Raw genomic sequence first — 13,313 nt, forward strand, 5'->3', positions numbered from 1 at the left:
TCATTAACAAGCACTTATATTAGGTAATCATAAGAAACATGTCTTGTTTTGAACAGCTTTGATTTGCAACATTCATACATCATTAATTCACAAATATTTGGACAGCAGTAAAAACATTTGGACAACATTGACTTGTACCAAAAATGGACAGCATTAATATGCTCAAAATGGACAACATTTATACATGCAAAGCAACCACATTTGGACAACATTATAACATATAAAATCAACCACATTTGGATATCATTGTAATATGCAAAGCAACCACACTTTAATACCTTTAAAACACATTTATAGCACAATAGAGCAGCCCTATTCAGTCGCCATTAAGACAATTATAAACAAGCATTTAAACACATTCAAGCATACTGAATAACCATATCCGAACATTAAGAAGCAAAATATGCAAGTATATTTGAACATCCTTATTATCACACAAGATATACCATATAGCATACTTCCAAAATAAACTAATTACATGGCCTAATAAACACAAACATTAACATCATTATCAAGCTATTTTCGCATGGCTAATTCATATATCCTATTGAAACTAGCCTATACATGCCATATACCATATATACATAACTCAAAAGTACCAAATAGATGGTTGGGTAGTGTGACGCATTAATCGAGTCGTTTAGTTGAAAACTTTAGTTTTCCCCCGATCTAGGTCTAAATTCTGCTTTTCTTGATCAATTTAGCCAAATGAAGTAGCCGAAACTGTGAAAGCTTGAAAATGGCTTTTCTCCACTCTAATTTCGGTTAGAAGAAGATGATAATGAAGAAAATGGCTTTTTGTTTTATTTATTTATCATTTATGTACTAAATGACTTAATTAACCTTATTACTAATTCAGTATTTCAATTTTGCCAAGCCATTATCATCCACTATCTAATTAATGGTCTAATATCATCATAAGGACTTTTAATTTAATTAATCATAGCAATTAAGCACTTTAAACAAATAATATGCAACTTTTATATTTTACGCGATTAAGTCCTTTTATCAAATTAATTAACCAGTCGGTAAAATTAAATCACGAAATTTTTACAGATATTAAATAACATACTGTAAATACCAAAAATAATATTAAAATAATTTTACGACCTCAAATTTGTGGTTCTAAAACCACTATTCTGATTTAGCCAAAACCGGGTTGTTACATTCTACCTTAATTAACAATTCCAATGCCTAATTTGCTTAATGATGTAATTTTTAAACATATATTTATAAGTTTTAATTAATTAAAATATTTGAAATCATTAATGTCGAAGTTTAAATTTTTTGACCCTCGAAACATCAACCGAGAAACTTTTATTGGGACAAAGAGAGTATGATTTAGTAGTATGTTTATCTTTGAGCTTGGCCTCACAAATGTAGGTTTACATTAAGCTGCATAAGAATTTGTTGGTGTTCTTATATGCTCCATTCTTATTATATTTCATTGTTACATCTTTCGTTGCAACAATAGTTACAACTCTTATAATAATCTTGTAGTTAGACATATTTTTCATTGGTATCAGAGCTTATCAGTTAACATACTTGATGTGATCTTTTTTTTTGCTCAGCCAATGTAAAATTTTATTAATATAAAGACATCAAAGAGGTTATAAAAACACACCAGATACATCAAATTACTAACAAAATGCCTTTGAACAATACAATGTGTTACTCCATAACTCAAAGGAACATCACTTACAATATACAATTATAAACTTCAAAAACCTTAAGGGAGGTAAACAAAATAGACAATATAGCAAATGGTCCATGTAATTTCAAATTTAAAAATCAAGCAAAATTCTTCAAATCTCATAAGTACAAAGTTTGTAAAGTTGACTAGACCAATCAAGGAACACACAAAAATCTATTCCCATAACAGAACAAAGAAACAAGCACTAGTTAAAGTCTCACCTTTTGATCAAAACACTTGTAAACATTATCCCACATTTCCTTTTAAAGAATACCACTAAAAGTTTGCTTCAACTTTGAATTAAGAAGCCCAAATCGAAAAGAAGAGAAGACCCTTATCAAAGCAAGACATGAAAATGAAACATAAACAATACAACGCCCTTTTCTTACAAATAAATCGAAACATACATCCCATTTTACAACAACATTAATATTAACTAAATACGACTAACCAATCACACATAAAGACAAACACACTTTAAAGGTAAAGACTTTAAATTCAAACACAATCCCCTAAGTTTGGTTAATATCTATGGAGTCCATGATGGAAGGAATTCGATATCTTAACCTCTAAAATTCAATTTATGCCTATTGGAAGATACATACAAAGGCTTTCAGTAGAGCAATAGATGAGAGAGAATGACATACCGTATTGACAAGTTCAGAGCTTCTTAGACTAATACAAATGATATAAGATCTGTTATACCTAAAGAGACATGGATTACAGAGGAAGATACAATAGCCAACTACAACTCCAACGAATTTAATGAATTTCAATGGAGTAAACTTGTTTAAGGTGAAATTACACGCCCAAACTCAATGGGTTGTCTAAAACTTGAGAGGGATTGGTTAAAAATAAATTAGTTGTATTTAAAATTTCAACTAAACTTATGTTTCAATATTCAAAGCTCAAATCCAACTCGACCTGGTATGTTTTCAAGTTATCAATTACAAATTTATATAAATTTAAACAAAATTAAACACTCATTTTAAATCAGACCAACTAAAAATTAGACTAAGGAAAATGCACCTATCAATTAATAGTATAGTTACAGTGAGCAAAGATATCGTTCCCACGAAAATTAAAAGTACTAGTAATTACAATCTTTCTATTATTTAACTGATAAATTGAATGATTGATTAAAACTAAAACTAACTAAATTAATTATCTAACGAACACGATAAAGAACAATTCAAGAAATTAAATGATTAACAACAGAGAAGCGAAACAATACCTAGGAAAGAATTCACATAGAAAACTTCATCTGTTACTATCAATCTAAATTACACAATTTTTTCACTTAGTATCTTGATCCGTAGAAATCCCTAAATTATGCAAACATCGCTCTTCAAGAATAAGAGCGTAATTAACTTTAGGTTGATTAATTAATTTTTTTTCTAATTAAAACACTTATTATCGCATTAACTCGATCTATGTGTTTGGTTGAAAACTAGCCATTGGTATGGCTAGTAAATGGTATGTTTTGATATGTAAAAATGACCTAGTTTTGGCTTGATTTGAATGTTTTGTATTGACTTATGAATGTGTTAAAGTGTTAATGTGGGTGGAAGACAAATTGGGTGAGAAATGTGGCCTTGGAAATGACCTAACTTCCTCCACACGGGTAGAGACACGGGAATGTCTCAACCTTGTGTGACACACAGTCTATCCCACGGGCGTGTGTCCCTTGTACCTTGGAAAAATATTAAAATTTTTTTAAAATTTTTTTGAGTTTTCGATTTGGTCTCGATTTAATTCTAATATGTATTTTGGGCCTCGAGGGCTCATATAAGAGACGATATGAGTGATTTCAATTGGTTTTTGATATGAATGCTATATGATGTGAAATATTTGTTTATTTGATCTGTAAATTTTGGTAATGCTCTGTAAACCTATTTCGGTGACGGATACGGGTTAGGGGTGTTATATTTATTGATATTAGAGCTACGATTTAGCCAATTCTCAGACTAACGTAGCGTATGCGAGTCTAGCTATACATGCCATTATATAACCTGTGATAGTGTGATATCTCCTGACCATTTTAAAACATGTTTTTCATACAGTAATGGCATCCAACCGAGCTGAATCCGAAGAAGCTGAATGCAATGCTCAAGCTTCTATGCAAAGAGCAGCATTTAGAAGTAGAAGGCCCGTGTCTGAGGGCCAAGGAGGAGAGGCTAAAGAAGCCTTCTTCCAAATGATGAATGAGTGGTTACAGAATTTGTAAGAACAAATCCTGCTGTACAACAACCTCTACCCCCTCCTGTCTTTCAACCAGTTCCCGATATGCCACAAGGTACAGAACTTGTCAGAACTGGTAAGCCTCCTGTAGATAAAATTCGTAAATATGAGGCAGAAGAATTTAGAGCTGCTACCGAATGTGATCTCGAAAGAGCTAATTTTTTGTTAGAAAACACTATCAGAGTTCTTGACGAACTATCATGTACATTGGCCGAATGTCTGTGTTGTATCTCTATTAAAAGACTCAGCTTACCAGTGGTGGAACACCTTAATTTCAGTTGTATCGAACGAAAGGGTCACATGGAATTTTTCCAAACTGAATTAAAAAAGAAGTATATTAGTTAGAGATTCCTTGATCAGAAACGGAAGGAATTTTTAGAAATTAAACAAGGGCATATAATTGTATTTGAGTATGAACGAGAATTTGTCCGACTGAGTAAATATGCCAGAGAGTGTATCCTGGTTGAAATCGCCATGTGTAAATGGTTTGAAGAGGGTTTAAATGAAGACATAAAGTTTTTAGTTGGAATTCTTGAATTAAAAGAATTTGTAGTACTGATTGACCGAGCTCATAAAGTTGAAGAGCTTAGTAAAGAGAAAAAAAATTTACGGGAAAGTCATATTAGTCGGCCTCAAAGAAATCAAAGAAATATCATAACCATTTTACCACCTCTGCGGGGTATTCTAGGAGAGACAGAGGTATTCAACGCTCCAATCCAAGATCTTAGGTTACACTGTAGCAAGTGTAGGTAGTGTTGGAAATCCCAAACCTAGATGTAAGCACTGTAATAAACTGTATTTTGGAGAGTGCCGCATGAAAAGCGGAGCATGTTTTAGACGTGGTTCCTTTGACCACTATCTCAAAGACTGCTAGAAAAAGCTTGAAAAAGATACCGTCCAAACTTCAAGGCTGAGCAACCCTGTTACAAAAGGTAGACCACCTCGTAACCCTGGCAATGTGAGTGGTAGCTGTGGTATGACACGAGTATCGGCTAGAACATATGCTATTCATGCATGTGAGGATGCTTTTGTACCCGATGTTATTACTGATACTTTTTCTCTTCTTGATATTGATATAATTGCTTTGATTGATCCTGGTTCAACACATTCATATATTTGCACGAATTTAGTGTTTAATAAAAACTTACCTCTCAAGTCCACTGAAGTCGTGGTTAAAGTATCAAACCCCCTAGGCCAGTATGTGATGGTGAATAAAATTTGTAAGAATTGTTCGTTAAGGGTACGGGGTTACTGTTTCTCGGCTGATTTGATGTTATTACCATTTGATGAGTTTAATGTGATTCTGGGCATGAACTGGTTAACTTAGCATGATGATGTGGTAAATTGTAAATAAAAACATATTGTATTGAAATGCTAGAATGGTAAAATGCTCTGTATTGAATCTGATAAATTGGATGGGTTGTCTAATGTGATATCTGCCATGTCAGCACAGAAATATATCAGAAAAGGGTATGATGCTTACCTTGCTTATGTGTTGGACAATATATCCTGATTTGTTTCCAGAAGAGTTACCCGGATTATTGCTAGTCAGAGAAGTTGAATTCTCTAGATCTTATTTCGAGGACAACACCGATATCTATAGCACCATACAGAATGACCCCTACAGAATTAAAAGAGTTAAAAACACTGTTGTAAGAACTGACTGACAGGAGTTTTTCTCGACCTAGTTCTTCACCCTAGGGTGCACCGATTCTGTTTGTTAAGAAAAAGGATGGATCCCTGCGATTATGTATTGATTACCGACAACTCAACAAAGTTACAATTAAGAATAAGTATCCACTGCCTCGTATTGATGATTTTTTGACCAATTGAAATGTGCTATAGTGTTCTCGAAGATTGATCTTTGTTCTGGTTATTATCAGCTACGGGTGAAAGAGTCAGATGTGCCAAAAATAGCCTTCAGAACCAGGTACGGGCATTATGAATGCCTTGTAATGTCGTTTGGTTTAACCAATGCACCTGTGATATTTATGGATCTGATGAATAGGATTTTTAAACTGTATCTAGATATATTTGTGGTGGTATTTATTGATGACATCTTGGTATATTCTCGAGATGAAGCCGAGCATGCTAATCATTTGAGAATTGTTCTGCAAACTCTGCGTGAAAAATAACTATATGCTAAATTTAGAAAATGTGAATTTTGGCTTCAGGAAGTTGGTTTTCTTAGACATACAATATCTGCAGAAGGTATTAGAGTTGACCCAAGTAAAATTTCAGCTATTGTTAACTGGAAATCACTGAAAAATGTATCTGAAGTCAAAACTTTTCTAGGATTAGCTGGATATTATCGTAGATTTGTAAAAGGGTTTTCAATGATAGCTTCACCGATGACAAGGCTACTACAGAAAGATGTAAAGTTTGAATCGATTGATAAATGTCAACAAAGTTTTGACTGGTTGAAAGCCTTGTTGATTGAAGCACTAGTTCTAGTTCAGCCTGAATCGGGTAAGGAATTCGTAATTTACAATGACGCGTCATTGAATGGTTTAGGTTGTGTCTTGATGTAAGAAGGTAAAATAATAGCCTATGCTTCTAGACAGCTAAAATCACATGAAAAGAATTACTCGATACATGATTTAGAATTAGTAGATATTGTCTTAGCTCTGAAAATTTGGCGACACTATTTGTTTGGTGAAAAGTGTCATATATTTACTGATCATAAAAGTTTAAAGTACTTAATATCGCATAAAGATTTTAATCTGAAACATCGCAGGTGGCTTGAACTATTGAAAGATTATGATTTGGTTATCGATTATCATCCGAAAAAAGCAAATATAGTGGCAGATACTCTGAGTAGAAAGTTTCTGTTTGCTTTACTAGCAACGAATACCCGATTGTCATTGTCTAATGATGGTTCAATCATAGCTAAGTTAAAAGCTAAACCAATGTTTCTACAGCAGATTTGTGAAGCTCAGAAAAGTGATAATGAATTGTAAGCTAAATGGGTACAGTGTAAAACTACTTCTAATTCAGAATTTCAAATAGGACTCGATGATAGTCTGTTATTCAGAGATAGAGTTTATGTATTGAAGAATTCAGAGCTTGTATAGAAGATTTTGCATGAAGCTCATAATAGTAGTATGTTTGTTCATCTGCGGAGTAATAAAATGTACAATAATTTGAAAAAGATGTACTGGTGGCCGGGAATGAAACATGATATTTCTGAATTTGTATGTAAATGTTTGATATGTCAGCAAGTTAAAGCTGAACATTAGGTACCTTTAGGATTGTTACAGCTAGTGACGATACCGGAATGAAAATGGGAAAGAGTTACTATAGACTTTGTATCGGGGTTACCCCTATCTCCTAAAAAGAAAGATGCCATTTGGGTAATCATTGATCGTTTAACAAAGTCTGCACATTTTATTCAGGTACATATGGATTTCTCACTTGATAGATTGGTTGAATTATATGTTTCTGAGATTGTCATATTACATGGAGTGCTAGCCTCCATTATTTCAGATAGAGATCTGCGTTTTACATCCCAATTCTGGAATAAGTTGCAAGAGGCTCTAAGTACACAATTACATTTTAGTACTGCATTTCATCCACAGACTGATGGCTAATCTGAACGTGTAATACAAGTTCTAGAAGATATGCTTCGGTGTTGTATTTTAGAATTCAAAGGCAATTGGGAGAAATATTTGCCGTTAGTTGAATTCGCATATAATAATAGCTATTATTCAAGCATAAAAATGGCACTGTATGAAGCTCTGTATGGTCGTAAATGTAGAACTTCGTTGTATTGGACTGAGCTCAATGAGAAAAGGATACATGGAGTTGATCTGATTCGTGAAACTGAAAAGAAAGTAAAAGTGATCCGAGACAACTTGAAAGCAGCTTCTGATCATCAGAAATCCTATGCGGATCTTAAACGAAAACAAATAGAATTCCAAGTCGGCGACAAAGTATTCTTGAAAGTATCGCCTTGGAAAAAAGTTCTTCGGTTTGGTCGTAAAGGAAAACTAAGTCCACGATTTTATCGAGCTATATGAGATCACTAAAAGAATAGGACTTTTTGCATACTGATTGGCATTACCAACAGAGCTTGACAGAATTCACAATATTTTTCATGTGTTTATGTTACGACGGTATCGATCAGATCCTTCACATGTTATCTCTCCGACAGATGTTGATATTCAGCTTGACATGACATACATTGATGAACCGATCAGAATTTTGGCACGACAGGTAAAAGAACTGAGAAATAAAAAGGTAGCTTTAGTAAAAGTTCTCTGGCAACGACACAAAATAGAAGAAGCTACTTGGGAACCAGAAGAAACTATGAGAAAGCAATATCCAAACCTCTTCACTGGTAAGATTTTTGAGAACGAAAATTCTTTAAGGGAGAAGAGTTGTAACAACTTGTTTTTAGTGAAACTGGAACAGTAATTTTGGGACCACAAATCCAAGGTCGAAAGAAAATTTATTTTAATATTATTTTATGGTCTATAGTATAATAGGAATGTCATATGAAAATCTTGTTAAGAAATTTTACCGATTACATGTCTAATTTGTTAAAAATGACTAAATTGAAAAAGGTGCAAAACTTCCTAATTTTGACAATTAAGTGATTAAATAGCTTATTTAATAAATAGGGGAGGACTTAAGGCATAAATATGTCTAAAGTAAGTGGATGAGGCGGCATAACCTGAGAAATTAATAAAATAAAAACCAATTAATGGCAAAATTGTAAATTTTGCCAAATTAAAATGAAACAAATTGAAAATTAAAGGTTTCTAGACATTTTCACCAACAAATTCAGCCAAGAACAGCCATGGGAGAGAGGGTTTAAGCTGGTTCTTCAATTTTTTCTTCATGTGAGTCAAATCCTTACCCGTTTCTTGAATTTTTTTAAGTTTTTGAGATTGTTACAATTAGGTCCAAGTAACCTTTATTTTAGTTTTTGATTTTATTAAAAGTTTTGGAAGTTACCATTGATGAGTTTATATGATTATAGTTATCGGATGATGAATTTGAGATGTTGTTGGGTATTTAAAAGTATTTTGTTAAATTTTTTGATGAAATCATGATTTAGGGATTATATTGAAAAGATGTTGAATTCATAGAAAATTCTAAATTTTATGGAATTCATAGGATGCTATTGATATATACAAAATTTGTTAGGCTTGGAATAAGGATTAAATTTCATGAATTTCATTTTTGAGCCTAGGGACTAAATTGTAATTAATTAAAAGTATAGGGGCAAAATGGTAATTTTCCAAAGATGTGTATTGATTGAAATGAGTATGAATTGTATTAAATTTATTTTAAATTCATTCATATAGATTGATAGACCAAATACAGAGTTAGATTGAGGAAAAGAAAAAGTGTCAGATTAGTAAATTTTGCATACACGAATAGTTGTCGAGGTAAGTTCGTATAATTAAATTATATGTTTAAATGTTAAATTGAATTGTATGTATGTGATTGTATTATTGCTCTGTATATAAAAGTAATCACATATCCGACGATTACCGACAATCATTAAGTCCCGTTTGAATAAATAAAATTCGATAGATACAAGGTTCCCGTATTGGTTGTGGTCCTACATGTGTTGTGGACACACCATGGCTCGAAAGAGCGTCCCGTTATTAGCTTTCATGAGCTTCCCATTAAATGGCTCTTGTGAGCTTCCCGTTAATAGCTCTTCAGAGCATCTCAATTTGGTTGTGATCCTGCATGTGTTGTGGACACACCGCAACTCTTATGAGGGTTCCGATATATGGCTTTTCGAAGCTTCCCAATTAAAGGCTCTTTCATGAGCTTCCCGATTAATTGGCTCTCCAGAGCTTCTAATATTGGCTTGCTTGTGCATCTTGATTATGGCTCAGATGAGCTTCCCATTATATGGATCGAAAGAGCTTCCCGTTTACATGTTTGCATAAGCATTCATGTATATGAATTGATGGATTATAGTTTTGTACACCTTGTGTGTACTATCCGTGTATCCATTGACATTTTAAATGATTCAACAAGCAAAATCCTGACAGGAGAAAATATTTGAATTCGAAATGAATCATTATTCGTATATACACGAAATAAATAGAAATTTGATATTTGATGAGTTCATACATGTTTCTTGATATTCACGTGAAATAAACGACTAACATGTTTGATGAAGAATGTGTTTAGGCTATTAGCCAAATTGCTTTGAATGTATTTTGTATGCTTTCATTAGATGTAAAAGAATGGTAAGTTAATTTCCCGTTATACGAACTTACTAAGCTTAAAAGCTTACTCTGTTTTATTTTTCCCGTTTTATAGTAATTCGGAGGTTCGACTTGGTTGGAAGCTGGTTGGAGCATCATCTCACTATCCTTCGGCTCATTTCGATATAAATATTAAATTACTTTTAGTTATTGCATGTATAGGCTAAATTTAGCCAATGATGGCATGTATATATATGTATGTGTTTGGTTCAAAACTAGCCATTGGTATGACTTGTAAATGGTATATTTTGATATGTAAAAATGACCTAGTTTTGGCTTGATTTGAATGTTTTGTATTGGCTTGTGAATGTGTTAAAGTGTTAATGAATGTGTTAATGTGTTAATGTGTTAATGTAGAAATGTGGCCTTGGAAATGATCTAATTTTGTCCACAGGGGTAGAGACATGAGCATGTCTCAGCTGTGTGTGACACACGGTCTATCCCATGGGTGTGTGTCCCTTGTACCTTGGAAAAATTTTGAAATTTTTTGAAATTTTTTTTGAGTTTTCGATTTGGTCCCGATTTAATTCTAATATGTATTTTGGGCCTCAATGGCTCATATAAGGGACGATATGAGTGATTTCAATTGGTTTTTGATATGAATGCTATATGATGTGAAATATCTGTTTATTTGATCTGTAAATTTCGGTAATGCTCCTTAAATCTATTTCGGCGACGGATACGAGTTAGGGATATTACACGTGTGGCCCTTGTACCTTGCTCCGACTTTTCGATTTTCTCTCCCAAATGCTCTCTTAAGTGTAAAAACATAAATTTAAAAAATTAGAAATATAAAATTCACAATTAACATCGAATAATCATCTAAAAACGTATTAAGGCCAAGATTAAAACATGTTACTTTTAATACTAATTAATATTATATATAATCTTGGCCAAATTTGATTCAACCCAACTTATTTGTATTTTGAAATGACATGTCATATCAGATGAGTGCAACTAGATGAAAACCAGACGTGGACAAAGGGGTGAGGTGGGCCATAGGTTTTTTGGGTAGCAATATCAAGATCTATTCAATTGATTTCTCATTTATAATGTAATAAATCTATCAAAATCTTTGTACATCGTAGGATACTTTGATTTTAAAATAGAAAAAGCTGATGCATAGTGTTGAGTGTATTGCATTTTAAAAAAAAATTGTAAATTAGGAATTTTAGAGATTATCATAAATTTTAAATATCAACTATACCCAAAAACTGATATATAGTAATTTAATTTGTTGAAGTAACTTATGACAAGGTTGTGTATAAGAATTTCTTCAACATCTTAAATCAAAGTGTTAATTATTCTTGTTGATGAAAACTCCTCCCAACTTGCTTTTATTTTTCTTTACCAAACTATTAAATATTCAATGTTTTTTCTTTGCTTTCTTCTTTGGCTTAAAGTTCATTGCAAATATAGGGTTTGGAATTAAAAGCTTTGGGCAACACTATAACAGTACTTTGCAAATTTCTTTTATTCATGAAAAAAATAAACATTCTATTAATAAATCACAAATTTGGTTCACAGCAAATTGCACATTAATTTGTGCAAAACCTGCAAAAGGCTTCAAATTAAAACCTGATATATTCAACCACAGACCTACTGGGTAAATTCAATGTGATTAAATTCTATCTCAATATATATATATATATATATATGTGAGAAGTATGCATGAACAGAGACGCAGCTCAAAGCTTACTTATTGCTAATAAAGGTTTTCATTCAAGCTTCAAATGTGCATGTACGGACACTAACCAGGATTATCACAGTACTTAAAAAGACAAATGGAAAAATCCCATAAATGGAAATTTTCCACTAAAAAAGAAAAACCAAATCTCAAAGTTGCAAACAAATTAAAGCCACTAAGAAAACACTCAAAATACCGCATTTGTGGTCTACTTCATGCCTAGAACACTATCATATATTTGAACAGTGCCTGCTGATATGCTCATCTTTCATATATTTTTTATTTTCATGGCTTAAATTCATAATATTGAGGAGAGTTTATTGCTTTCATATTACTTTTATTGTTGTTTTTATTTTTGATATTGTGTTAAGGGAATTTCCATAGGTTCTCGGAGTCACCGGACTCATCGGCCGGCGGTGGATGATCGAAACGAGGAGGACTAAGAAGCATCCCTTCAGCCATATTGACAAGAACATTAGGCATATCGAATATCATATCTTCATCGACAAAATCATTCCCGGTACTCGGTCTCTCCGCTGATACCGGACTGTTGCTCCCGACTAAAGCATCATTCGCAGCCCCTAAAGCGGTCGCCGCCGAGGTAGCAGCGGCTTGGATATCAGTCGGGGAAGTCGATGCAGGAACCGGTAAAGAAGCAGCCGAATTCGGAAAATTAAGCTCTGCATGTCGACCTTTTAAAGCAAGTGCGGCTACATCATAAGCAATGGCAGCCATTTCAGGTGTAGGAAATGTACCAAGCCAAATTCTAGTAGGTTTCCTTGGCTCTCTAATTTCAGACACCCATTTCCCATTAGCCCGACGTCTTACTCCTTTATAAACCGGGTGCCGCCCCGTCGCTGCCGAACCACCACCACTGCTAGAACCTTTGTTGTATTGCATGGTGATACACTTTGACTAACCTTTGTTGTAATATTGCATGGAAGGGATTTGAAGATGGCGATGAGAGAATCCATTTATGGTGGAATATGAGCTCTTGCTTCAGACAGAAGTAGTAAGATTATTACTGCAAAAGTGCAAACCAGTTGGTGATGAACTGCGGTCTGTTGATAGTTGAGGTGTAAACCAGAACATATGTTGGATGTCTTAAAATTAACAGAACAGTGATCATTTTTCAAGACAACATATTGATTTGAAATTAATTAATTGTTTTTTTTTCAGAAAATAAGTGTTATATAGAATCTAAATGCTAGTTCCCTTTGTTTCTTCAAAAATCCTTAGCTTTTCTCTCCATACCTTTTACAATGATAAGGAAATCAACTTCAGTCACTTGTCAACATCATTAGTAGCCGACGTCTGATTCATGAATAAATTTGGGGTTTTTATTAATGTTTTAATATATATACAAGGAAAAGTCTGTTTCATTTGACATAACTAGAAGCCATGTCGGTATGAAATTTTGTCACTCCAATTGATCATCATATACATGCATGTTATT

General features: G+C 33.2%; 1 protein-coding gene across 1 annotated transcript; it reads right to left on the reverse strand.

Annotated features, from left to right (window-relative positions):
* Positions 1-11,930: 11,930 nt before the first annotated feature.
* LOC105787110 (ethylene-responsive transcription factor ERF024) lies at positions 11,931-12,760 on the reverse strand. Its single transcript, XM_012613555.2, has one exon. It carries the CDS (start codon positions 12,755-12,757, stop codon positions 12,224-12,226), a length of 534 nt encoding a protein of 177 aa, XP_012469009.1. The 5' UTR covers positions 12,758-12,760; the 3' UTR covers positions 11,931-12,223.
* Between the last annotated feature and the right edge of the window lie 553 nt (positions 12,761-13,313).

This window comes from Gossypium raimondii, chromosome 1 (assembly GCF_025698545.1).
Source record: "Gossypium raimondii isolate GPD5lz chromosome 1, ASM2569854v1, whole genome shotgun sequence".
Lineage (NCBI taxonomy): Eukaryota > Viridiplantae > Streptophyta > Magnoliopsida > Malvales > Malvaceae > Gossypium > Gossypium raimondii.